General features: G+C 43.2%; 2 protein-coding genes and 1 long non-coding RNA gene across 7 annotated transcripts in view; 1 reads left to right on the forward strand and 2 right to left on the reverse strand.

The window, feature by feature from the left end:
- pcca (propionyl-CoA carboxylase subunit alpha) overlaps nucleotides 1–2,575 on the forward strand; it is an 86,659-nt gene extending 84,084 nt beyond the window's left edge. For all 3 annotated transcript variants that reach the window (XM_015945537.3, XM_070542768.1, XM_054750612.2), the window contains 2 exons: nucleotides 2,099–2,176; nucleotides 2,430–2,575. In XM_015945537.3, coding sequence (XP_015801023.3) covers nucleotides 2,099–2,176; nucleotides 2,430–2,498 — 147 coding nt within the window. In that variant the 3' untranslated portion in view covers nucleotides 2,499–2,575. The remainder of the gene's footprint in view (nucleotides 1–2,098; nucleotides 2,177–2,429) is intronic.
- A 1,421-nt stretch (nucleotides 2,576–3,996) lies between these two features.
- Nucleotides 3,997–4,414, reverse strand: LOC139062185 (uncharacterized). The gene is made up of 3 exons (XR_011515769.1): nucleotides 4,353–4,414; nucleotides 4,194–4,269; nucleotides 3,997–4,117 (listed from the first exon to the last, which is right to left on the reverse strand). It is a non-coding gene; the product is annotated as an uncharacterized lncRNA (long non-coding RNA).
- Nucleotides 4,415–10,079: 5,665 nt separating this feature from the next.
- The window catches only part of piezo1 (piezo type mechanosensitive ion channel component 1 (Er blood group)), a 155,164-nt gene continuing 137,768 nt past the window's right edge, over nucleotides 10,080–27,475 (reverse strand). For 2 of the 3 annotated variants that reach the window (XM_070542767.1, XM_015945535.3), the window contains exons 45-54: nucleotides 25,729–25,887; nucleotides 25,414–25,561; nucleotides 22,881–23,069; nucleotides 22,482–22,574; nucleotides 21,772–21,944; nucleotides 15,494–15,616; nucleotides 15,329–15,408; nucleotides 14,261–14,450; nucleotides 10,524–10,665; nucleotides 10,080–10,432 (exon numbers count right to left, since the gene is read on the reverse strand). In XM_070542767.1, the coding sequence (XP_070398868.1) occupies nucleotides 10,310–10,432; nucleotides 10,524–10,665; nucleotides 14,261–14,450; nucleotides 15,329–15,408; nucleotides 15,494–15,616; nucleotides 21,772–21,944; nucleotides 22,482–22,574; nucleotides 22,881–23,069; nucleotides 25,414–25,561; nucleotides 25,729–25,887 (1,420 nt within the window). In that variant the 3' untranslated portion in view covers nucleotides 10,080–10,309. Of the gene's footprint in view, nucleotides 10,433–10,523; nucleotides 10,666–14,260; nucleotides 14,451–15,328; nucleotides 15,409–15,493; nucleotides 15,617–21,771; nucleotides 21,945–22,481; nucleotides 22,575–22,880; nucleotides 23,070–25,413; nucleotides 25,562–25,728; nucleotides 25,888–27,475 lie in introns of those variants that run through there. The other variant, XR_011515768.1, reaches the window with a different exon arrangement.

The raw sequence follows: 27,475 nt of genomic DNA on the forward strand, positions 1-27,475 counted from the left end.
CCAATAGAGAGTGTGAGGGGCCATAGATCTGCCCCCAAAGATGCATAGGAGATGGAGGGAGCTCCAAGTCCCAGAGATCCAGGAGCTGCCCCAGAGCACAGGAACCCCAGGGACACTGTCAGACCACAGGCAGGACCTGTACTTCCTGTACTTCTTCTACTGAGATCTCTTTATTCAAAATGCAAATTGTGTACTGTGGGCACCCATAGATTATCTTATTTTCAAGCAACCATTTAGCCTGACAGATGTTGGCTAAAAATTGTTCATCAAACAAATGTAAACTAGAACATGCATATAGGCTACTATAATCCACTTCCCACCTGTTTAATACTTAATCTGTCCCAGTTATAGATTCCCCATTCTCACCAACAACTTCAAATGGAATAAGTTTGTCTCGTCTAGGACCTAGCTTATATCAAGATGGATGAAATCCCACCATCTCCAACTCATCTGGCTCCTTCAAAGGCAGTTCGAAACTTGGGTGTTGTGATTGATGACCAGCTGACCTTTAAAGGTCATGTTGCGTCTGTCACTCGTTCGTGCCGCTTTGTGCTGTTTAACATACGAAAGACCAGACCGTACCTAACACAATATGCCACCCTGCTCCTGGTGCAATTTACTGTCTTCTCCCGCCTCGACTACTGCAATGCCCTTCTAACTGGTCTTCCAGCCTGTACTGTGAGACCTCTTCAAATGGTCCAGAATGCAGCGGCGTGTCTGATCTTCAGTCAGCCTAAAAGAGCACATGTCACTCCTCTGTTCATTGATCTCCATTGGCTACCGCTGGTAACACCTACACATGCTGTCACATCGTCAATAATCTGTCTGCCCACAGTGGGAGAACACAATTGTTCCTGATTTAACATCATTCAAATCACAAGTGAGTTTTACCAAAAGGAAGTGTAATGTACAAAAGATGCCACGAGATGGCGGCAGAGCGCTGGCAATAGTGCGGGCGGGGTAACTTGCGACACCCGTGACGTCACAATGTTGCGTGCGTCAGAATTTCCACAAAATGGTTGATCTACTAGATCGTTTTCACAACACAAATGTCAGAAAACACTGCTAAAATGTGCTCGAACACTGTCGGGAGCTTTTCCCATAGGAAATAGCGGATTTAGGACACAGGCAACGCTGTGTCAGGCGGTTGACAAAGCTGTCGGGTTTGCGAGGCCCGGCTGTCGAACCAAAGCTAGAGTTAGCAGCTTGGCTGTGCTAAGCTAGCAGGACCTGGAGCTACCAGGATTTCGGTCCAGTTCTCTCATAGAATTGGACCTGCCCGATTAACGATGGACCTGCGTTGAGGCGCTCGTGTTAATTTGTCAGATAAATAGCATTTAATGCGGTCCGAGACTCGCACACTCTTCCGTTTAAGCTTCTAAAGACTGTTAGCACTTCGATGCTAAGTCAAGATAACGGGAGGTGGTGTACCACCTTGAGTTGGCTAAGCGCACTCCTTCAGGTCTAAACCTGGCTAACCCCTGTATAAATACAGATCTTGTCCGGCTTTTTGGGTTAAAATCGGTTTCACAGGGAATCAGGCCGGAACCGGGTAGCAAGCTCCCGTGAAGAGACTCCTGTCTCCAGTTACACAAGTAAAACAGTGAACACAGATTCACTCAAAAGACGTGACAGAACCACAACAGATTAAATGACATGAATTTGCCTTATAAATGACAGCAGGAAAAAAAACCTTTTCTTTGATGCAAATGCAACAATGTTATCCCCCTCAGCTGAGGAAGGTGTTAATCAGTGAGACTACTCCTGTGTTGTTTTGTTCATCATCTTCATCAAAGAGAGCATTTGCTCACATAGGTATGTGCTGCTGAACATGTAGAGCATTTGAGCAGCTAGGGCACAGAGTTGGGTCAGCAGCAGCCACAGAGTCGTACTCTGACTTGAGTGTCACTACAGTGGAGTTAAATCAGCTCCGTCTGGAGGTTGGTAACTGGGCTTTCCATGTCAACCATGAACAGACCATTGGTTTCTGGGCTTCACAGTTGGCAGGTCGCCGAGCCAATCTGCTTTCTTGTACCGGAAGTCCAAATAAAGGTTTTAAGCAGAGTTTTAAGGTTGTTGTTTTTTTGTGTGGTTCTAGGTTGCAGATGGTCAGGAGATATGTGTTATAGAAGCCATGAAGATGCAGAACAGCTTAACAGCTGTCAAGCAAGCAAAGGTATGTAAACTCTTGCTGTTTTTCTACCTGATTTTAGAGGGTATAAATACAGAAACATAACATAATAAAGTTAAACTACTCCTAATCCACATGTAACTTGTAACTACAGTTGGACCAGATTAAGATATATGACAGGAAACGGGTTCATTTAAGTTTAGCCAGCTGTATCTGCTTTAGGTCCTCTCTGATTTGATTGAAAACAAACTGCAGTCGTTAACATTTGAACATAAACATTTTGTGTCTCTCCATCCAGGTGAAGTCTGTTCACTGTCAGCCAGGGGAAACTGTGGGAGAGGGAGACCTGCTTGTAGAACTCGAATAATACCCAGTCTCACAAGTCTCAGAAGAAAGGATGCATCTTAATCAGCAAACTGAACAATAAAAGCTTGATTTACTTAACTGGTGGCCAGGCTACTTGATGCTATACCAACACATATTAGTCATAGTCACTATAGATGTTCCAGTAGTGTTGAACTGTGTTCTCCACATAGCCATGATCTCATCTATGTAATTGTATTTGTAAACTTTTGACAAGTCTCTTCACCTACATTTACCAAACACTTATCAGCCAGCTCATACACTCATAAGAGCAGCATTAAAGTGTAGCTGGGTAAAAGGTGGATCTGGATTTTAACACTGCCAGTTCAAATTAAACCTTTGATATCATTTAATATAAACCCATCCATCCATTGTCTTTACCCGCTCATCCACGCAGGGTCGCGGCGGCTGGTGCCTCTCCAGCAATCTGTGGGCAAGTAAGCGGGGTACACCCTGAACATGTTGTGTCATTTAAATGTTTCAGGAAAAAAAGTCTTTGTTTGGACCCTCCACCTCTAGGAGAAACTTTAAAAGTGACAGACCAAGGTGAAGGCCTGGAGAATTTCTTCTTCATCCTCAGACTGAAGACTCGGGGGCACCAAATTCTGATGAGATGGTTTTCTTTGGGACAGCAACTAACAGCAATAAGCAACTAACAAAAGCTAGATCATAAAAATGTGTTGTAAGAAGATGGGACTTGAAAATTGCTCTGTCTTGTCAAATGCACCACGTACATTACGAAAAAAGTAACTTTAAATAACTTTAAAGTAACTTAAAAAAGAAGCAAACTGAAGAAAACATAGGGAGTACTGAAGAAATGTGAACAGTGAAGGAAGCACAGAGAGATCCGTTACTGTCTGTGTGTGTGCGTGGATGGACCGGACGCGGACTGAGCTGTGAGCTGCCAGCTGCAGAGTTTTGTGTGTAGGGAGGGGCGGGCACTCTGACTGGCCTATCACAGAGCGTGAAGACAGTCAGTTACCCAATGAGGATTTTCCTTCAGCACGATTACAGATATTTACGAGTTTTACTCGTTCCATGCTCGTACTCATCAAAAATGCTTTATCTGTACCGGATACTCGTCTGAAACGAGTATCCGGCTCATCACTACTTACCTTGCAGTACTCCTCCATGGCTGTAGGCTCCAAAGCAAGACCCCAACATATGTCATCAGTCTGACTACTTGTTCTCATAGGTTGTTTCACAAGGTTCACAGCAGAACCTTCTGCCCTGGTGTGACACACTTATCTAAATTTTGTAGAAGTGATGTGGCATCTCCTTAGTTGGTGCCCCTCCACACAGAAACTCTGCTATTGTGTTCTATTCTCGGCTTTGTATGATTTCCCCAATGATGTTGTGAGGGATGTAAAATGATGTTCAGTAAACACAAATACACATGCAGAGTGTCCCAGTCTGGGGCCGTCCTCACTGGTGGTTGGTGAGATAGCCCGCTTCCCTCCTGCACCGAACCACACGTGGACCCAACAAGAGGTACATCTTCAGAGACAGCCATGGTTGTGATCACCGGAGCCTCATCTGCACCAAGTTTGTGGTATGCCTCCTGCATCTTCAGAACGAAGCTGTCTGTCATTGGTGACGCTGACTCCTTTTTACAAACTGCTTCTGGGGAAGAAAAACAAAAGTCAAATGGGGTGTGTGCATGTGCGTGTGTGTGTGCAGTACAGAAAGAAAAACATACCTTGTTCATTCTACCGGTCTCTCTCTTGGTCTAGCTGATATGATGACCATGTCATTAACTGGACCTGGTTTAATACCTTGTTTCCAAATAAAAACAAGTTTAAAGGTTATAACAGAAATATGTATACACATAATAATAGTATAATTAAAAGATTGTAACCTTGGTCCCCTTTTTGTGCCACTGTTGTTCAGTTTCTGTGCAGCTCAACACTAGGGGGGGGGGGGGGGGGGGATGTAAGTTTCAGCTGGGAGAAATGTGCCGTCTGGTAGAGTTGAGCTGCCGCATGACATCACAGGGCTGCACCTGCCACACGTACACTGGCACCCCCACCGGCTTTGAATCCCTTAGCACAATCTGTTACAACACAGAATATTTGTTAGAGTACAGAGAGACAAACATTGATGATTAACTTCACTTTACTCATTTTAGAAGAGTAGAACAAGTAATAGAAAAAAAAAATAACTAAACCATGTTGTGCTTCTGCGAATCATCTAATGTCTGACTTTCTGTGACATGCTATGTATACAAACTACTTATTACGTTATATTCTTTCTAGGACACATTTTATCTCTGATACCACATGACACACGTAGTACAGGGACAACATTAACTTGTTATCAAACTAAAAGCAATGATATGACTCACAAAAATGTGACATTTAAAAAAAATGAACAGTCTTCTTTTGAACCTGAATCAATCCTGCACTGAACCTGCGGGGTAACGTTTCCCTACACTCAGACAGCGGGGCTTCTGGTTTTTCCTCATTGACCTGAAACACACGGACACGGACCTAACCGTGACCTCTCCTGACTGCTTGATTAAAACTGAAAATAACATATAAACTATGGTTTTTCATTTCAGACACAAAAACACCCATACTAACTAACCAACTACTAACTAAAACTTTATTTATATAGCGCCTTCACATGGCCCAAGGACCAAACAAAGCGCTGCACAGAAGAAATAAGCATTAAAATATTGTTTTTAAATTAAAATAAATAAGATAAAAAATAAAACCATTTAAAACCAGCAAAAACATGCAGATAAAATCTAGGTGGGGCAGCAAAAAGTGCAAAGCCATCAGTTAACGGGACTCTTCCCGAATAAAAGCTAAAGAATAAAAGTGAGTTTTCAGCTGGCTCTTAAACTTGCCGAGCGTGGTGGCCTGTTTAACCCATGCAGGTAGCTCATTCCAGAGCCTCGGCCCCAGCACCAAGAAAGCACGACCCCCTCGGGATTGTTGTCTGTGTTTCGGAACGACCAACAGTCCTTGTTGTGCTGATGACCGAAGGTTCCTTGCGGGAACATAAAGCTGAATCAGGTCTGCCAGATAACATGGAGCCAACTCATTTAAAAACAAACACCAGAACTTTAAACGAAATTCTAAAAGAGACTGGAAGCCAGTGTAGGGATAAAACCTGGATGTCTGCAAATGTTTTACACTTCAATAATGAAAAGACCGAGGTCATGCTTTTTAGTCCCAGTGTGTCCAGTGGGCCGTGTTCAGCTGGCCCCATTTCTGAAACCTGCAGCGACTAATCTGGGAGTCTGGCTTGACGGTGACTTACAGCACTGATTTGCTTGTCCAAAAGTAACAAAATCTAGGTTTTTACCATTAAAGGAGGATTGCCATGGTGAAGCATCTGCTCTCAATTTGTGATTTTGAGACAGTGATTTGCGCGTTTATTACATCACGCCTCGACTACTGTAACCCACTGTACCTTGATCTCCCTCAGTCTCACCTCTGCCGTCTTCAAATGGTGCCAAATGCAGCAGCACGCCTATTGACAGGTTCAAGAAAGAGGGATCACATCACCCCAATTTTAGCATCACTCCTCGGGCTGCCTGTTGATTTTAGGGTTCCGCACAAGGTGCTTTCATTGGCTTTTAAAGCTGTACATGGCCTTACTCTGCAGTATCTGCGAGCTAGTTGCTCACTCGCCGTCTTGATCACTGAGGTCAGCTGACTAGCTTCTCCTGGAGGTGTCGAAAACAAAGCGAAAGCTCAGGGGAAGCAGCGCTTTCTCAGTAGCAGCCCCAAGGTTGTGGAATGCACTGCCAATTCAGATTAGGATGGCTTCCTCACTGTCGGGTTTTAAATCACTTCTAAAGACTAATCTGTTCTCAGTTGCCTTTAATTCAGGGTGAGATTGCAGCCGTTTTAGTCACTTTTAAGTCAGTTTGAATTACTTGCTGCTATTTGTTTTTATTGGTTTTTATGTCATCTTTTTATTTCTTTTATAATGAACCTTTAACTTTCAGCATAACAGGAAATAGCTGTTTTTGTTTTGACTTGGTAAGCACTTTGGTCAGCTTTCATACTGTTGTAAAGGGCCAAATAAATAAAGTTGACTTGGATGTGGACTGGAGATTGAATTTTACAGCAGCCCTGATTATCATTCATTAAATGCAGGGCCAGTGCTAGCTATTTGGATGCCCTAAGCACAAATGCTCTGTGGTATCTATAGATACAGATCAGAATCAGAAATATCATTAATTTAAATTTTATTCTGTTTCATTTCATTGTATGATGACCTAAAAGGACAAACCTCCAAAATATAACACATTTACATTTAATTTTTTAAGGAAGCCATTTGAGTGGGTAGGTCCTGGTTAAAAATGGCCACACCCCTGTGGTGGAGTTATCCACTTTGACAGTAGCGCTAGCCGACCTAGATGGGCAGGCTAACACGAGGATCGATGGTCCGGCCAGACTTGCAGTAGTTGTTGTGGGCAGTGGACCAGACAAATTTGAGGAGAAGGTTCTGCGGGAGCCATGGTGAACATAGCGATGGCATGGAGAGAGAGTGATGTCCAGATGACTGTACATAAAGGCCGGAGGGTCAAACGCCAGCAGATTTCGGCGGAAACATTGGAGTTCAGCGGCTGTGTAGCAGAGTAATCCAGCAGCAGGTTGATAGCACATGTGCCCAGAGGAGAGCAGACCAGATGAGGAGCCTGATGTAGTCCATGTCTGCAGTGCCGACGTACAGAGATCCTGGCGGGTGACGAGTCCCAGGGACAGGAGGGCACTCACACTCTTACCCCTTCTTTCCACCGGAGCCGTCAGCAGCACGTCATCGCTGCTGATAGAAACCGCTGTAGTCAACAGAACCTTTTCCACCAGAGCTGTCAGCAGCGCGAGTCGGCCGCGTCTCAGGAGCAGCATGTCGTGGCCCTTACGCGCCGGTTCTATTTTCTACGCGCTACGCTTCTGAAACGGGTCAAGTTCGACATTTTTGGGGAAGGAAAGACAGGAAATCGGACGCGGAAACGGAGCGAAGCTTCCTGAGATTTTCAGAATAAAGAAACGTACTGCCTTCTGGTTGCTTTACTTTAAAAAAAAAGTTACTAACTGTGCGTCCCCGTGAGAAGTTATCACCTAGCTAGCGGTCTCCTTTGTTTTGCAGGTCCGTATTGGTGATTATAAAATGGACAGAACATAAAACACAAACCTTTTGGAGCCATGTTGTAGTTTGCTCCTGCTTGTTGTTGTGTTTACTGATGAAGTCACTCGTGTGACTTCCTGCTCGGTCGGTGACAGCTGCTCCCCTGCTGCTTCGCGTCTCATGCGAAGGGCCAAGCAGCAGCGTACGTGAGCAAGACGTGCTGCTGCAGTAACGTGCTGCTGACGGCTCCGATGGAAATAAGGGGTTAGAAAGCAGATAAAACTGGAATAAAGTCCACTATGAATGGCACACATGAAACCCAAAACTAAGCCGCAGAACCATAAAAAACAAACAGAAAATCATTTGAAGTCAAAGCATTTTTAATGCTTAAAACCTATAAGTATTACTGCAGTAGCAGCGAATGGTGCCAGCGTCTACCAAACCCAAACACGTGTAGAAACTCTCACAGTCTTTGTACAAATCAGATCCACAGGTTGGGACAATGTTGGAAGGAAAAGTTCAGCTGTCATAAAAGCAACTTAGTCCTTCTTTTAAGCCGGATGTACGCTCAGAGAATTTTTTGCCATTTTGAGCTCATTATTTTTCTCATGTGTGAGGTTGTGGTCAGTTTTACGTTGTGTGTCATGTAGTGTACAGGGGTTTAAGAGAGGTGATTAACACCAAACGACCCGCTCCTGATCAGCAATCAAGAGACGTATAGTTTGAGCAGTCAGATCAGGCCACATCCGAGCACTGGGTTGTACGTTGTGAGAACACAATTGGTGAGCTTTGCTCTGCAAGGAAGTCATAGTTAGGGATGGAGCTATGTGGAAAAAGTCACACAGTGTATACCCAGCTTTACATATTTCTGTGTGTGTGTGTGTGTGTACAGTTTTAATTTAGACCAAAAACCAGGAGACCAATTAGAGCATTAACACCGGCTATGATGAAGCACAAGTACAGATGCATCACATGCAGATGAAGTTAAAGAAATTTTCCTGAGCCAAACCAGGAAGTGAGTTTCAGCAAGGTGAATAGGTTGTGTTTTTTTTTTTAAATTCTGTGTTGCATTATATTTACCACTTTGGTTTTATTAATAAGGATGTGGGTATCAGCTCAGTGTACGACAGTTCACATTATTTTGACAGGTATATTTTTAAATGTATTATGGATTATTTCTAATCATTTGGAGCTCTTGTGTGAGCAGACATCTGGTGACTTTCAGCACACAAACTGCAGTCATTGGCAGTCTGTCCAGAAGCTGTATGGAAACCATACCGCATCTGTTCTGCATCAGGTGCGAAACAGGTTTAGACCAGTGGTTCCCAACACTTCTCATTTAGGACCCTCTTGTCTGTGTCTACAGCAAGCCAGGACCCCCAAACCCAACTCCTACCTGCATAAACACGTTAAAAGTGATGAATTACACATTTTAAACAGAGTCATACCTCTTATAGAGTTTTGATTATAATTTTGAGTGAGGTATTGGGGTCTATAAAGGTAAATTTTACAATAATAATACTGGTAACATCACAACCATAGCACAGACAAACATGTGAAGACCTCTTTGAGGAGTCACAGATCTCAGATTGGGAACCCAGAGTCAGTCTGCTTCATAGACTTGGACAAATTAAAATAAGACTTCCTCTGTTGTAATTTGGCCCGATCCATTTCTCTGGGTTCTGTTAATAGTGTGCAACATTTTACTGACGTTTACAATACCGTAAGCCTAAAACTGCATTGCCCTTTCTCTCTTCTAATCAACTAGACTATCTTGTGTTTTTTATTTCTCCAGTCATTCTGAAGGCATTTTTCCAAATAAATGTTTGGGAATTAGTTGCTTTTCTGCTCAAATAAAGACCCTTCTCAATCTAAAGGTAGTTTGTTTGTTGTTTGTTTGTTTACTAGAGACTTGCTCCAGTGGCCTACCAAACCAAACATTATTTCTCAGAAAAGTGTCAGCTATAAAAGAAGGACTAAAGAAATGAAAAGCAGTAAATGTCAAAAATGCTTCACAAAACCTCTAAAACTGTTGCTCAAGAGTAATCAACATTTACTGAAACGTGGCTCGTTTATGGAGGCTTTGTCCAAACTCACCCGACATGCATGCTTTGGTCTGTGGGAGGAAACCAGAGACACGTGCATGGAGAGAAAATTCTAACACCACACAAGAATGAGAACGTGCCGACTCGAGCAGTAAAATCTGATTTGTGAAGGCATGTTGAAATTCTGCACTGAACATCTAACAGACCTCAGAATACATCTTTTCATATGAAATCCTAAAATGTCTTTGTTAAAAAATAATGACAACTTGTGTCTTTTTTTCCCAGCTCAAAAAAATGGCCGCTTCAACTTGTAAACAGATTTGGAGCTGAAAACAGTAAACAGATGCAGTCTGCTGCTATTTCAGATCTGAGCCGGGTGAAAGTGACCTTTCATCTCCTGATAACCGGCCAGTGGAAACAGCCGAGTTTGCTTCCATCGTTTCATTTCTCCCGAAAAACAGTCACACCCACAGTGGAAATGCAATCCCATTCCAGTTGAGTGTACAAGTTTGTTTACAACTGAGCTGCTATAAAACTACAGCATCACTCTAGCAGCAGGTGATGTTTCACACATTGGCATAGCCAAGTCTCCTTTAAAGGGGCTCTGCGGCATGTGGATGAGCGCGCTTCGTGTATCCATACAGCCTCTCTTTGAATCATTCTTCACAAACAAACATCTGCATTAGTCATGCTCTCTAGTCTGGATGTCCCGAGTCCATTTGATCATTGTCTCTGGGGATCGGTAGAGGAAAATGAGTTTGGAGTAAAGCTCCTCCTCCAACTCCAGCTCTCCAGTTTCACGCACCTTCAAGACACAGACAAGAGAACTTTACAAGCGCATGGTACGTTAAATAGAGCACAATCTAAATGTTAACATGGACACATTTCATACTAACCAAGAAGATATCCATGCAGAGCTTCAGGATGCGGTCCACACAGGGAAGCTCCTCAAACATGATGGAGTGGGAAATCTCACTGAAGAAACCACGCACAAACTTCCCAATGACCAGGACAACAGACACGTACAGGCCCATGATCCTAAATGCAAAGATGGGAGATTTTTACTCTTCTCAAATATGCAAAAAATAAATAAATAAACATTGATTCTTCTTCAACAATCATCCTTTTTCTAAAACATGCAGGTGAAAAAAAAACAAGAGGACATGTCTTTCTTTCAGGTTGTAAATAAGAAGGTGAAGACTATTAAAGTTACTCTGTGTCACTGTAGGAATCTGAACTGAGGTGAATATAAATAATGATTATAATAGTTGATTAGCGGTTCACTTTTTATGTCACTCTTTATTGATTTAAAGTTGCTTAACTGTTAAATGGAAGTATTATTTTAAATGAGAAATTTGAACCGAGTACAAGATATGAAGGGAAATGGTTTATTTGTTTTGCATGCTTTAATTTGGGCTGCATGGTGGCGCAGTGGTTGGCACTGTTGCCTCTAAGCACGAAGGTCGCAGGTTCGAAACTCAGCTGCGGCCTTTCTGCGTGGAGTTGCGTGTTCTCCCCGTGCATGCGTGGGTTTCCTCCGGGTACTCCGATTTCCCCCACAGATCACAACACGTCCTATAGGTTATAGATTGTAAGTCTCTTTGGATAAAAGCGTCTGCTAAATGAATAAACTTAAACATAATTTAATGAGCCAGTAGGGGGAGTGTTTCTTAGATTGTGTGAATAAGAACGAAAAAGGAAAAAAGGAGGATGGAGACTTTTCTCAGACAGAGACAAGACAGGGAGTGGAGCCAGACAGTCTTTTGACCTCCCTCTGCCCTTTAATTCTCCTCCTTACTATTTTGTTTCATTAGCAACTTGTGGAAAAGTCTCTTGCATCTTTTTGTTTACTGTACCTGCTCAATTTTGAGTAAACAGTTAAAATGCAAGTGGACTCTGAGGATTCTCAATCCTTTTTTGGATAAAGACGGAGGAAGAGGGTTATATGAGAGCGTCAGACTCGTCTCCACATATTCTGGATGAACAGTCAAAATGCACAAACTTGTAGATCTGTTGTGTGTGTTTGTACAATACGATTTGAGCCTGAAAATTGTGTGTGTGTGTGTGTGTGTGTGTGTGTGTGTGTGTGTGTGTGTGTGTGCAGTAGAATGTGAGAAGTTGCACACCAGCAAGCTCAAACTTGTAAAGATAAATGTGCTCTTGTCAGAAAAACTGACATGCATGTGAAATAAAATAAAGTTGTGTAACATTTTCAACTAAAAGTCTGTGAACACAAGTGTACAGATCTGTTTCTGCACATGCTCAGTTTCTCTTTTACAGGTGTGCAACTCAGCTCTCAAACGAGTGAATTTTGCACCACATACGGCGGGGCGGAACCGTCACAGCACACATGCAGCGGAGCAGCAGGAGCAGTTCAGTCAAGCAGAGACGACGGTGATGAGGAAGCAGGAGATATGTGAAATCCATGGCACAAAACAAGTGGACTTAGAAAATAGCGTTTTTTAGCCCCGTTGACTTACATTCATTTTTTCGTTCTTCCGGGGACCCATGATGCAGAAGTGACTTAGGCTCCCTATATACTGTGAAAATTTTTCCAGAAATATTATATTGATATTTAAAAGCCGTGCATCTAATTGTTGGAAGGATTTACATGCAAACATCTGAGTATTTTCTTTTCTTTTGGTGCAATTCAAATGCTGACCACTAGTTTTAGCAGTGTGCGTTGGGATTTATTTGCACCATTGACATGTAAATCCCTCTATTATAGTTCAGATACCTCATGTTAAACATGTTAAGTATCAGTTTGGACTGTTTATTGAATTTTCCTACAAGAAATTCAGTCTAAAAAATCACTAATATTGTCTGACTGAATGTATCGCAATATATCGTGATATATTGTATCGTCTCCCCTGTATCGTGATACGTATCAAATCACCATAATTTCACCAATACACTTTTTTTTTACTTTAGCAGTAGCCACCAGATGTTTCAGACCAAATTTCAGTACTGAGCCCTAGTCCTGAGACTGTACTACACCCTCCAGATTTTTTTCCCAGGCTCTTCAGTGTTTCCCCTACATAGGCGTAGCCGTGGCGGCCCGCCACGGCTGAAATCCCACCGCCACGCCTACAAGATCCCAAGTTTTATTGATTTTTTATTATTTAAAAAAAAATAATTTGTGCTGTTTCCCGAAGAAGCAGCGGGAACTACTCTGTTGTTGCTTGTGATCACAGCTGGCAGGCAGCAAGGAGGAGGAGGCAGGGCAGGGTGGTTACAGCTAGGGATGAGCGTACGGATAAAGCATTTTTGACAAATACGAGCATGAAACGAGTGTAAAACTCATAAATATCTTTAATCGTGCTGAAAGAAAATCCTCATTGGGTAACTGACAGTCTTCATGCTCTGTGATTGGCCAGTCACATACAGCGCCCGCCCCTCCCTACACACAAAACTTTGCAGCTGGGAGCTCAGTCAGCTTGGCCCAGGCATCCACGCACACACACACACAGACTGTTGCTCACGTTTCTTCAGAACTCCCTAGGTTTTCTTCAGCTCACCTCTTTTTCAGTTCAATTTTTAAAGTTACTTTATTCGTAACGTCCGTGGTGCATTTGACAAGACAGAGCTGAAAACAGCTCGTGCATGCGTCGGTCACTGCCTCCGCTCCGTCGGGTTTTTTTAAATTATTTTAACTCTCTCCCTCTCTCTCTCCCTCTCTATCTCTCTCTATCTCTCTCTATCTCTCTCTCACACACACCTTAATCAACATTGTTTTGTTTAACTGTGTGTGGGGGAAAATGCCAATAACGTTAGGAAAACATCAGTTTAATCAAATTAAAATAAAAAATAAAGTTGTGTCTGGTTCTAGTATTTCATATTTCCTAGTTCCTACTGCATGAGTTCAGATTTATTAATTCATGCACTTAAATATTAATGTTCTGATTTTATTGAAAAACTTGTTCTGTAACAGTTCCTTTACTATTGTGATCAAAAATATTTAATGTCAATTCTGAGGCTGCTCTGTAAATCGTTTCCAAATAAACAATACACATAGCAACTTCTGATCAATCCATATCAATTTCAGATTTAAAATAATGTATTGATGTAAACCACACCCACTAATTTCCAAATAATAAATAAGAGGTGCATTCATCTGTGTATCTCCTTTGATCCGCATTAGTGATGTTTTCAGCACCAGAACAATGAAGTAAAGAATCAGATTCCTGCGTTTATGTTCGTAATTTTATTTATTAGGTGCATCTGATCTGTTCTATTTTTCTCTGAAATGTGCACTACTGTGCACTAGAAACATTTACTTCATTATAATGTTCACTGTAATGCATCTTGATGTTCTTAACAAATAAATTAAATCAAAATTCAGAGTGGAGTGCATCAAATAAAACAATATTAACATAAAGGTGAGACGTGTCATAATTTCACCCCCCCACCCCCAACCCCCACCACCACCACCACAGCTGGAAAAATTCCTAGGGGAAACACTGTCCTTGTTCAAATACTCTACTCGTTTGTAATTCATTTAGCCGTATTTTGTCCTCTGAAGGCAGGTCTTTATGTCACCACTCTGGTTTCAGACTTGATCCATTTATATTGGTTACCAACAGTAAAGCTCCCTCAAACTGGGTGTGCACCCGTTCGTGTTTGTGTTTCTTACCCGTAACCAGCCAGGAATCCCAGGCTAGGTGGACTAACTTTATCATTGAAGATGACCATAGGCAGAACATCACATGCTGAGGGATCACAGCCTGCAATGGCAATGTTCCACCACTCTTGGCTCCCAGAGCTGCAGGAGGAGCTGTCGTTCATCAGGGACAGGGTTATATCCAGGTAATCATCTTCATAATCTGCAGATGCGCCACAGGTGCGATGAAACACATGCAGACAGTTAATTAACAAGAGCAAGAACTTTGCAACTAATGGAGAGGAAGAACAAACCCCACATATTTCAGTGAACACTGCCCTGCCACATAGCAAGAATGAAAATAATGTACTTCTAATCATAAAACACCAACTTATGAAAAATATAAAGAACAATAATTCTGTGCAGAATTGAAAACCGGTTCTTGTTGAGTACCGGTTCCCAATGTTTCAACTCCTAGGAATGGTTTGCCACTTTGGCAAACCATTCCCCTTATCAATTCCAGTCGGCACAAATGATGTCCCCGCGCACATTGCATAGCTTACGGAAGTAGGAAACATGGTGTCTAAGTGTCACAGATGCTTGAAAGTTTGGTCATATTTTACAAGAAAGGATAACAACAGGGTAACTTGCAATAATTGCAAAGTAGATATTTCAACAAGGGAGGAAGCATTATCAATACACAAAAGCATTTGGGCAAAAAGTAAGTGATAACTTAAAGTTACTGGTATGTTTTGACCTGCTATGTACTAGTGAATTTCAACGCAGCAGCAGAGGTGACGTTCATTTGTCCTCACCTGTTACTGCAGATCACTAATCAACTAACACTGCCTATCATGTTAGCGTCATTTACCTTCTATATCCACCTCCACACTAGCAGACTCCAGTGACCAAGGTCTGACCTGTGGTGAGATTTTACCCACTCTACATAAACCAACAGTTATTATGCAGGAGATGGTGTGCAATTTGTTTTTTCTACCTATCTAACTACTCTGGAATTGATAAGGAATTGGATCGCTAGACAGAATCAACAACGCCATTGATATTGATAATTATAAATTCCCACCCCTAGTGCAGACTGACCTTTATATAGCTGACTGACTGGTTTAGCTTCAGCTCCATTTGGGGCACGGATATAATTAGGAAAAATACCAGGAACAAGTCTGGGGGGAAAAAAGACACAAAATAAAGTACCAAGACAGTACTAGAGTACCTTACATAAATATCCTGACAGGGAAGAAAACCCACACAGGCTCTGTGAGATTGCCAACCAGTAACGAGGCGAGGTTGGCTCTAACGGGGTTTCCAGGTTCCAGGTTTATAGAATGTTTCCCAAAAGTGTGTTCAACTGTTCCACCTTTACCCAGGTCCCTGTCAAAATAAATAATCATAAACACAAATATTTAGAGGCTCAATCTTCAGCATGTAAACCCAGAATAAACCACAGCCTAGGCAAGACATAATGGTACATATAACACCTTACAAAATGTTTTTGTGATCCTTATTCTATTGAACTTCATTTAAATGAATTATGAACAATCAAATACACTGAAAAAACATTCATCCATGGCCGCTTATACGAGGTTGTGTCGCAGGGGCAGCAGCCTAAACAGGGAGGCCCAGACTTCCCTCTCCCAGCCACTTGGGGCAGCTACTTCAGGGAAACCCTAAGGGTTTCACAAAAATAAACAATAAATGATGAACAAGAATCTGCTTCTAGACCTGCAGAAAGAGAGAAAAAAGGGGACACACAAAAATACAAGACCAGAATATCACTGAGCCAACAACATAAGGATACGTAAAAGTAACAATTTTTGCTGACGCAAAAAAATTCAAAGTGCATTTAGTGTGAACCACAGCATTAGGTGATGTGTTGAAAATGCCCAAGTCCATACTTGAAAGAGCAACCTTGTGAACACGTGTGAGATACTTTAACTCCTCAACTTGGGGCAGGACCTCATCCTTGACCCGAAGAAGGCTTTTCTGACTCAAAACCATGGTCTCAGATTTAGAGGAGCTGATTCTCATCTCAGCTGCTTCACACTCAGCTGCAAACCACTCCAGTGAGAGCCAGAGACTAAGTTCTGATGAAGCCAACAGGACCACATCATCTGCAAAAATCAGAGACTCAGTCCTTAGGTCACCAAACCGGATTCCCTCAACACCTTGGCTGTGCCTAGAAATCCTGTCCATTAAAGTTACGAACAGAATCAGTGATAACGGGGCAGCCTTGGCGGAGTCCAATTCTCACTGGAAACAAGCTCGACTTACTGCAGACACTGCGGACCAAGCTCTGACACCAGTCATACAGGGACCTAAGAGCTCATATCAGAGGGCCTAGTAACACACACTCCCGAAGAACCCCCCAAAGGGCCTCCCAAGGTCGAATGTATTCTCCAAAAACACAAAACACATGTAAATTGGTTGGGCAAACTCCCACACGCCCTCCAGGATCCTCCAAAATTAAATTCAAATTTCAGAAGGTGGGCAGAATACTTCAAAGACCTCCTCACTCCCACTGACATGTCTTCCAGTGAGAAAGCAGAGTCTGGGGACTTTGGTTGGGCAAGAGATTTGAGAGCCCAACTCAGTCTACACGTGTTTTGTGGATTTAGAGAAGGTGTTTGACCGCGTCCCTCGGGGGACCCTGTGGGGGGTACTGCAGGAGTATGGGGTACCAGGCTCTCTGATACGGGCTCTTAGGTCCGTGTATGACCGGTGTCAGAGCTTGGTCCGCATTTCCGGCAGTAAGTCAGGCTCATTTCCAGTGAGAGTTGGACTCTGCCAAGGCTGCATTTTATCACTGATTTTGTTCATAACCTTTATGGACAGGATTTCTAGGCGCAGCCAAGGTGTTGAGGGCATCCGTTTTGGTGGCCTAAGGATTGGGTTTCTGCTTTTTGCAGATGATGTGGTCCTGTTGGCTTCCTCAGAACGTGATTTTCGGCTTTTTGCCGGAGCGGTTCGCAGCCGAGTGTAAAGCAGCTGGGATAAGAATCAGCTCCTCTAAATCTGAGACCATGGTCTTGATTCGGAAAAGGGTAGAATGCCTTCTCTGGGTCAGGGACGATGTCCTGCCCCAAGTTGAGGAGTTTAAGTATCTCGAGGTCTTTTTCACTAGTGAGGGAAAACTGGAGCGCGAGATTGATAGGCGGATTGGTGCTGCATCTGTAGTGATGCAGGCGTTGTACCGGTCTGTCGTGGTGAAGAGAGAGCTGAGTCAGAAGTCAAAGGTCTCGATTTCGATCTACGTTCCTACCCTCATCTGTGGTCATGAGCTTTGGGTAGTGACCGAAAGAACGAGATCCTGGATACAAGCGGCCAAAATGAGTTTTCTCCACAGAGTGGCTGGGCTCTCCCTTAGAGATAGGGTGAGAAGCTCAGTCATCCGGAAGGGGCTTGGAGTAGATTTGCTGCTCCTTCACATAAGAGGAGCCAGTTGAGGCGGCTCAAGCAACTGGTCAGGATGCCTCCTGGATGCCTCCCTGGTGAGGTTTTCCGGGCACGTCCAACCGGGCCTCTCGACTTAGGCTACTGCCCTCGCAACCCGACTCCGGGTAAGCGGAAGAAAATGGATGGATGGGTGTCATAAGGGTTTTATTGCCATTTGTGCAGAAAATCACAACATTAGGAAATTGCTGTGGTACGTGGTGCAAAAAAAGAAAGATAAAAATAAAAGAGATAAGAAAATTTAGGAAGTAGGAATATAATCATGGTAAAATAATAATATAAGGAGGCAATAATTAGAGAAACAGATACTATATACAAGACAGTGTAGGTACTGATTAGAGAGGAACGATTCAGGTACAAACAACACAGGGTCATGTGACTGAAACCAAGAAACTAGAGTGGGTAATTTTAGGATTGTCAATAATGAGTCCAACTGCAGAGAAGCAGAAACTGTTATTGTGGTGAGAGGTTCTGGTCCGAATGGATCTGAACCTCCTGCCAGATGAGAGCGAATCAAAAGACTGTATCCAGGGTGAAACAGGTCAGCTGTGATCCGACCTGCACGCATCAATGTCCTGGAGGTGTGCAGATCGTGTATGGAGGGGAGTTTGTAGTTTGTAGCCAATGACCTTCTCAGCAGAGTGCACAACACGCTGCAGCTTCTTCTTGTCCCTGATGGTAGCTCCAGCGTACCAAAAGGTGATTGAAGAGGTGAGGATGAACTCGAGGATTGCAGGATAGAACTGCCTCATCAACTGTTGAATTTCTTCAGCTGCCTCAAGAAGTACATCCTCTGCTGGGCCTTTTTTGTAATGGAGATGATGGTGGGCTTGCACATGAGATCCTAGGTGATGGTGGTGCCCAGAAAGCGACAGAAGTCCACCATCATGATGGGAGTGTTGGGCAGGGTTAAGGGGGGGGGAGTGGGGCTGTGAGCTTCCTAAAGTCCACAACAACCTCCACTGTCTTCTGTGCGTTTAGCATCAGGTTATTGTAGCTGCACCAGGATATTAGCCGTTCGACCTCCATTCTATAGGCAGACTCATCCCCGTCAGAGATAAGTCCAATTACAGTGGTGTCATCTGCAAACTTGATAAGCTTGACAGAATCATAGTTGGAGGTGCAGCTGTTGGTTTACAAGGAGAAGAGCAGAGGGAAGAGAACACAGCTCTAAGGGGAACAAGTGTTGAAGGTCCGCAGGTTCGAGACATTATTCCCCAGCCTCACCTGCTGCTTCCTGTCAGTCAGGAAGTCAGTGATCCTTCTGCAGATGGGGTCAGGCACATTCATCTGGGACAGTTTGTCTTGGAGGTCTGGGAGGATTGTGTTGAAGGCAGAGCTGAAGTTCATGAACAGGACCCTAGCGTAGGTACCCGGGGAGTCCAGATGCTGTAGGATGAAGTGTAGAGGCATCATCTACAGACCTGTTGGCTCTGTAGGCAAACTGCAGGGGGTCCAGGAGGGGGGGCTGTGAGCGTCTTGAGGTAGGGGAGAACCAGGAGCTCAAATGACTTCATGACCACAGATGTCAGTGCCACAGGTCTGTAGTTTTTAATTGCTTCCTCACATCTGCTTCACGGATGTTTAGGGCTGTGGTGAAGGTGTGTGACGTAAGGTTCTCCTAAGTGGGGGGTGAGGTGGAGGGTGCTGAGAGTAATTTTCACAGTGATGGTGATGGCTCTGGAGTGGGGGTGGGTGACCAATGTCTCTATTGTTGAGGTTGGATGAGGTGTGAGAACTGATTATTGGATCATCAAACCAAAAACAGAAGTTGTTTAGGCTGTTGGCCAAGAGCAGATAATCAGTGGAGGTGGGGCTTTTGGGCTTGTAGTTGGTAATGTTCCTGAATCTTTTCCACACAGAGGCTAAGTTGTTTTCGGAAATTTGCTGCTGCATTTTGTCATGGTGCTGGTCTTAGCTAAGAGCACTTCTTTGCAGAACCTGTACTTAGAATCGCTGTCGGAGTCCTTGTGCCCACTTTCAAAAGCTTCTCTCTTTGCTAACCACAGCTGTTTGAATTTTGGGGTAAAGTAGGCTTTGTTATTGATATAATTCACCCTAGTGCGTTATGGTACGACGCTGTCCTGCAAGAAGTGGATGTAGGAGGTGATGGTATCTGTTTCAGAGGCAGCCCTCACTACGTCCCAGTCTGTGGTTTCTAATCATGTGCTGAGCTCATTCACAGCCCCGTTGCTCTACTGTTTTGTAGACTTCTCAACAGGCTTGGAGAGTTTTAGCCTTTGTTTGTATGCTCGTATCAGATGGCTGGTCACATGGTCAGAAAGTCATAGCACAGTGCAAGGCACTGCTTTATAGGCTCCAGTTACTGTGCTGTAACAGTGATCCAGTGTTTTCTCCTCCTTGGTCGGGCATTTAATATACTGATTATATTTGGGAAGCTCCTGGCTCAGACTGGCTTTGTTAAAATCTCCCAGAACCTTGATGAGGGAGTCTGGGTACATCCGCTCCATGCAAAATATTCGTTCCGCGAGCGCATGCTGAACATCGTGTGCCTTCTGGTGGGATGTAAACAGCAGCTAGAATGGAAGAAGCAAACTCACGTGGAAAGTAACGCGATTTACAGTTGATAAAAAGATATTCCATAGCAAGAGAACAATGCAACATCTGTTCCAATCATTATTGATGCAAAAACACATGCTTCCACCCGTGGTCGTGCCGGAGAGAGCTGCTTGCCGATCAGTGTGGAGGTGATGAAAACCCTCCAGCTGGAGCATGCAGTCCGAGATGTCCTCACTGAGCCATGTTTTCACGTAGCATAAGACACAAGATGAGGAAAAGTCTGTGTTTGTTTCTCATCAGGGCCAGCTCATCCATTTTGTTGCAAAGTGAGACCACTTTAGAGAGAAAGATCCCAGGTACAACCATGCATAATCCTCTTATCCTCAGCCGCAGTAGCGCGCCAGCTGGCTTTTATCCCCTTCGTCATCTCACTCCCCTGATCAAAGTTGGTATTAATTTTGCTGCGGATGCAACAAAACTGAAGAGAAATCCACCGGTATCATAGTGTTGTAGCCTATGAGTTGTTCTCTGGTGTAAGAGAAGCCAGAAGAGTGTCCAGACACACAACTTACATACAAAAGCAAAACAAAAACTGCGCACCAAAGTACCAAGTCATCCACCCGTGACACCATCTGGGCTGAAGAAGGTATAGAGGTGGTCCAGTGTTCCATGGCTAGGATGAAAACCACATTGCTCCTCCTGAATTCAAGGATCGACAATCCATCAGACCCTCTTCTCCAGAATCCCTGAATAGACATTCCCAGGGAGGCTCAGGAGTGTGATCCCCCTGTAGTTGGAACACACCCTGCAGTCCCATTTTTAATTAGGGAAATCACCACCCTGGTCTGTCGATCCAGTAGAAATGCCCCAGATGTCCACGCGATATTGCAGCCAACACAACCCCACAACATCCAGAGCTTTAACCCTCTGGAGGCAGGCGTTGCAGATCAGCAATGTTAAAACCGAACTACGTGGTTACTCCACATACTTATTTCATGAGCATTTTTTAACTCAGAAGTGCCTCTGAAGGGCTTAGTTGTCCGTCCTTTTATCAAAACTTATTTTGAGCCTGAGAGGGTTATAGGCGTATCTCATCCACCGCTGGAGCCTTGCCACCAATGAGCTTTTTGACCACCTTAGTGACCCCAAAGTCCCCAGACTGATTCCTCACTGGAAGACGTGCCAGAGGTATTGAGGAGGTCTTCAAAGTATTCTGCCCACCAATCAACAATGTCACAAGTCGAGGCCAGCAGCACACCGTCCCCACTATAAACAGTGTTGGTAGCACACTGCTTTCCCCTCCTGAGGCACCGGATGGTGGACCAGAATCTCCTCGAAGTCGTACGGAAGTCTTGTTCCATGGTCTCACTGAACTCCTCCCACGACCAGGTTTTTACATTGGATGTCTCATAAGCTACAGTCTGTTAAAGTAAACTTCACAAACATCTGATCAGATACAAGCATCTATGGTATTCCTTTAAGAACCTTACGATGAGCAGGAATACACTGTATTATTCTGATCCTATTAAGCATATTTAACACAATAAGAGTTTTACCTCTGGAAATTCCAGGCAAGTCGGAGAGTGAGGTCAGCAGGACTTTCAAGTAGTTCTTTAATGAGTTCCTGTCTACTAGGTGGGCTGATCCTCCAAACTGATCCTGAGCTACCTTCAATCATGGCTGTGACAATGTCTTCACAATTGTAGAGAGTGATGAACTGCATGGCCACCTACATGCAAGTGTACACAAAGCTGAAATTAAAGAAAGCAGGTAGTTGCAGGAGGAGCTGATATGGTCTGAAGGGGTTCCACTAATCCTGCTGAGCTCAGATCTAACCTCAGTTAAATAACAGTAGGTCAAATGACATAACTCTAATTCCAAAAACATAACCGGGCAACACTCTAAACCTTTACAATGCTATTCCTGCATAATGGTCATGTCAGCTGTTGGTGAACCAGGAGCTACTGATGGAAACTGCACCGGAACACAGTGCTGCCGAGTTCAGGCTGGAGGTCACAGTAGGACGTGCCACAAAAGTGGTGCAGAATGACAAAGCTAATACTCTGATTCATTAATTTTACGTTATGTATTGTCATATAATAACTAATTGTATACCATGTCAAAATAAAAAGGAGGCCTCCTGGAACATGTTTAAAACATGTCCCAGCAGGAAATCAGAGATGACCATCACAGCTGAAATGAAAAAACCTGGAGTGAGACAGGAAGCAGGCCTAGCCCTAACTGGAGTGGTGGTGTGAGAACATACAGCGTTGTCTCCAAAGGTTTTGGTGAGTTGATCAAACTCAGCATCTGTAAAGGGTTTGATGGACTGCTGCTGCACACTCATGGTGAAAAGGGGCTGGAACACAAACAGACAGAAATAACAGAAAACATGCAAGGTCCTTACTATTATCATAACAATGATGTGTTTCATGTTTATAACAATATTCTAACCTTATTTCTATTGATTCTTCTGAATAACAGAACTTATTTAGTTTGTATTCTGTAACTTCACTCCAGCCTGGGCCAATTAAGTGTAATAACTCACCCTGGTTTTGATTGTAAAACAACACAAACCTGGTAAAAATGTTCAAGCATTAAGTCAACAATTCTAACATGTTCGAAATACCTAGTAGGCAGTGCTGTATGCCATGTTGCCCATTACCTCATAGCCTCCCAGTTTGACCGTGACAGTGACATCAATAGGATGGTTGACCACACCCACCACTGATCTGACCAGTGAAATGAATAGAAGAGGAAACCAGATGATGCAGATAAGGAAGAAAATGATAAGTCCGCCCATTCCGTATTTCACTATCTTCTTTTTCTTCTGCCCTTTGGGTTGGGGGTAGTTCTGGGAAATAACAAAGAGTTTTTATTAAAGGATCAGTAGAAGGTGGTTAGGTAGATTACAGGCTTGTCTTGAAGACATAAAAAATTGGATGACTCAAAACTTTCTGCTTTTAAATCAAGACTGAAATTCTCATCTTTGGATCGAAACTTAAGAAATGGAAACTGCTTAGTCAATCACCTGACCTGAATAGCATTAAATTAGTCTCGCAGAACAAAGCAAGGAACCTTGGTGTTATCTTTGACCAGGACATTCAAATCCCACTTTAAACAGGTTTGTAGGATTTCCTTTTTCCACCTTCGGAATAGGCCATAGTCAGCGTGAGCAACAGAGGGTGGGGAAATAAGGATGATAACACCCAGGAAGAAATGCCAAAACGTTTCCAGAGTGTTGGAATATTTCAAACTCAAGCTGACAGACAAGACCTCTAGCTTAGTGCTAAGTTAGCATTGTGCTAAATTAACGTTTTTCAACAGCAGAAAGAATCCAGGAACTTCAGGCGTGAGCTGCAGATCCAAGACGAGGTGTGTTTTCAGGAGTGTAAATGATAAACTTATTTTCTGTCAGCTATGAAACTGAGACTGAGAATTTAGCCGCTACTGCTAAAAGCCAACAACTGTTTTTCTTTGAGACTAAAATGCTTGCTTGTTAGTTTATTTAACAACCTCATACACATTTCATTGTTCAGGCTCTGCAGAAGCCAGTTAATCACCTGCTGATTAAAATCAGCTGTATTGAAGCAGGAAAACCTCTAAAATGTGATGGATAGCAGCTCTCCAGGATCAGGGTTCCCTACCCTTGCTCTAGATTATTATATGAAGATTTTACATTAGGTAAAAAGGTAGGATTTTCAGGCACAGTCCATAGTTGGTTCCAATCATACCTCGCAGACAGGAGTAATGTTGTTTCCATTGGTAAACACAAATCAAAGCAAATTGCACTGACATGCGGTGTACCCCAAGGCTCGATTTTTGGACCACTGCTTTTGAATCTCTACATGCTCCCACTGGTCCAGGTCATAAACAATAACAACATTGCCTACCATAGTTATGCAGATGCCACCCAGATCTACCTAGCTCTATCGCCTAATGAATCTGGTCCCCTAGAATCTGGTCCCCTGACTCTGTCAGTGCCTAGAGCAAGTTAATGACTGGATGCAGTCAAACTTCCACCAGTTAAACAAAGACTGAAGTTATTGTCTTTGGAAATAAGGATTGGACAGAAATTACAGTGCATCCAGAAAGTATTCACAGCGCTTCACTTATTCCACTTTTTTGTTTATGTTGCAGCCTCATTCCAAAATGGATTAAATTCATTTTGCCCATAAAATTCAACACACAACACCCCATAATGATAATGTGAAAAAAGTGTCTTTGAAGTTGTTGTAAATTTATTTAAAAAAAACTTGTATTTTTCTACTTAGCTCCAAAGGAATAAATACAAAGTCTCAGGTTAGAAATCTTGGTGTTACCATTGATTCAGACCTGAGCTTCACTGGTCACATTAAGGCTATAACTAGATCAGCGTTTTATCATCTCCATCAATTAGCATGACTCAGAAGTCTCATGTCAAATCAAGATGTAGATAAACTAACTCATGCATTCATCTCCAACAGGCAGGACTATTGCAATGGTTTTCTAACTGGTCTGCCCAAAACAGCTGTAAAACAGCTGCAGCTTATTCAGAACGCTGCTGCTAGAGTCTTAACAAGAACCACATGAACCGAGCACATCACTCCTGGTTCACAGTAAACTACAGAATCAATTTCAAAGTGCTTTTACTAGTCTTTAAATCTGTCAATGGCATGGAGCTAAAATACATGTTGGATCTCCTTCCAGTTTATACACCCAGCGGGCTCTCAGATCCTTGAAAAACAGTCAGCTGGTAGAACCGGGTCAGAACCAAACAGGCTGAAGCTGCTTTTAGCTACTATGCTGCACACAGATGGAATCAGCTTCCTCATGACCTCAAATGTGCCCCAACTCTAGTGACCTTTAAATTAAAATGAAAAACCTTCATGTTTCCATCAATGTTTCTTTTGCTGCACCTTCTGCAATGTAACAGCTACCCCTTTGACTGTGTCTTATCCGTTTGTTGAATCTGAAATTATTAGCTACATTTTTTTGATTGATTGATTTACTGTGTTTGCTGTTCTTTCTTCTGTAAAGCACTTTGAATTGCCTTTGTGTTTGAAATGTGCTGTAAAAAATAAATCCGCTTTGCCCTGCCTAAACAAACACCGGATCGGGGAGGTTGGTCACATACTTCAGGGTCCTGGGGGCCAGGAACAAGGTGGATAAAAAAAAGGTCAACATCTAACACCAACGAAGTTTCGTGTTCATCTCACCTTCTCTGTCTCACGACTGCATTTTATGATGAAGATGTTAGCATAGATGTCCTCCACACACATCCAGTCTGACAGAGATAAGGTAGTATCGGTCCAGACCCAATCCATGACCGCTCGGAGCTCCACCAGAAATGGCACCAAACGGAACCTACGCACACACACACACGCGTGCGCACGTACATACGTACACACACACACACACACACACACACACACACACACACACACACACACACACACACACACACACACTCATGACTTCCTATGACAGAAGTGTGTTTTTCTATAATCCACTAGCTAATTTAGCATTCATACCCTTGGAAGAGAAACAGGTTGAGATGATTGTACTTCTTAGTGAGGAAGTTACCAAGGATACGAGTTGGATAACCACAGCGGATCTGATATGCTGACAGACCAAAATAAATACACTTTACAAAGTACCACAGCTGGGCCACAAAGTTCTGATTGAACATCCTGAAGAAAAGAGAAACAATGATAAAGTTAGTCAAAATATCTACTGAGATCAAACCTGTAAACTGAGCCAACTCTATCAATAATTCATTCAGCAACTGAATGATATTCAGTTTACAACGAAGTTAAGATCATATTGAAAGACTTGCCACATAAAGGAGGGCAGCATGATTTCAGATCAAACCAAACTGTTGATCAGATTAAGCTAAGAGCAAGTGCAGTGTTCTGATGTAGTGATTTCAACCGTTGAACTTATAATGGTGCGTTAATCTACAGCTTATTTCTGTTCCTACCACAACAGATTAGAAACCTTTTCTGTTACTTTGATGTATCTTATTATTTAAATTTGCTTTTTTTTCTTTCTGTAAGATATCACAGTATTATGTAACAATATTTCAAATAAATACCGATAAAGCAATCACCAACAAAGCTAAAGAGGTTGGGTGCAATGTGAGATGAGTGGTAGCCAAAGGTGGAAACGTTGGCGGTCTGATCCTCGGCTACAAAAGCCGGCTCTCAGTAAGTGGAATGTCACCTCTCTGCTGGGGAAAGAGCTTGAGTTGGTGTGTGAGGCTGAGAGGCATGGCTCTGGAGGAGGCTTGCTCCAGAGGGGTTGGACACTACTACTCTGGAATTGACCCCACTGAGAGGCGCAGAGCAGGGGGCGGGCATACTTGTTGCCCCCAATTGGGTGCCTGTCCTTTGGGGTTTACCTTGGTGAATGAGGAAGTAGCCTCATCCGATCATCTCATCTGATCTGCGACTGCATGGCTTGGACACTCGGGAAAAGAGAGGGGCAGAGTGGTCAACTGACCACTACCTGAAGCGCCTTGTGTCTTTCTTCTTGTGAGGTGCTATAAAAACAATTTCTTCTTCTCCTTCTACATGGGGTTGAGTGAGCTTCGGTGGTGGGACAGGATGCTGTTCAGACCTGGCTGGCCCAAATATATTGTGAGGGTCTGCTGTCTGGCTGCGTCTCCAGTCAGAAAGAGCTTAAATTCGCATATTTCAGCTGTGCCAGACGCGTCATTTGGAAATGGCTCCAAGTGAAAGTTGAACCGACGTCTTTTATGGCCGTGAATTCTGTATTTCGGCATGTCTGACTTGAATGTTTAAAAATAAAAATTAGGGTGTCTTATTACGGTAAAAAAATATAATTACTGTTAAAATAAAAACTCCAAACAACAATCGATATCCCAGCCTGGATTCGAAGCTGGGTCTTCCGCGTGTCAGTCGGGTGATTTTTATCACAGGAAATGGTGTTAAAACCCACCAAACATTTGGATGCTAGATGACAGCTGAAACTATGTTAGTCTGATAAAAGTTTGATATCTTAAAATAAGAACTATTATTACTATATTTTCAAAGACAATTAGTTCCAAAATGAAAGTTGAAATAACGTCTTCTATGGAAGCGGAGTAGTGCGGGCTATGGCAGTCTGTGCTGTCCATATTTAATGTACATCCTGCCTTTGTGATGACATTAGGGCCAGAACTCAGGATACCGTTTTGGAGTACGTGCACTCATGGCGTGCACGTGGGCCGGTTGAAGAAGCCAAGAGTAAAAAACGATCCAATGTTAATTATCGCCT

Source organism: Nothobranchius furzeri, chromosome 12, assembly GCF_043380555.1.
Source record: "Nothobranchius furzeri strain GRZ-AD chromosome 12, NfurGRZ-RIMD1, whole genome shotgun sequence".
NCBI lineage: Eukaryota > Metazoa > Chordata > Actinopteri > Cyprinodontiformes > Nothobranchiidae > Nothobranchius > Nothobranchius furzeri.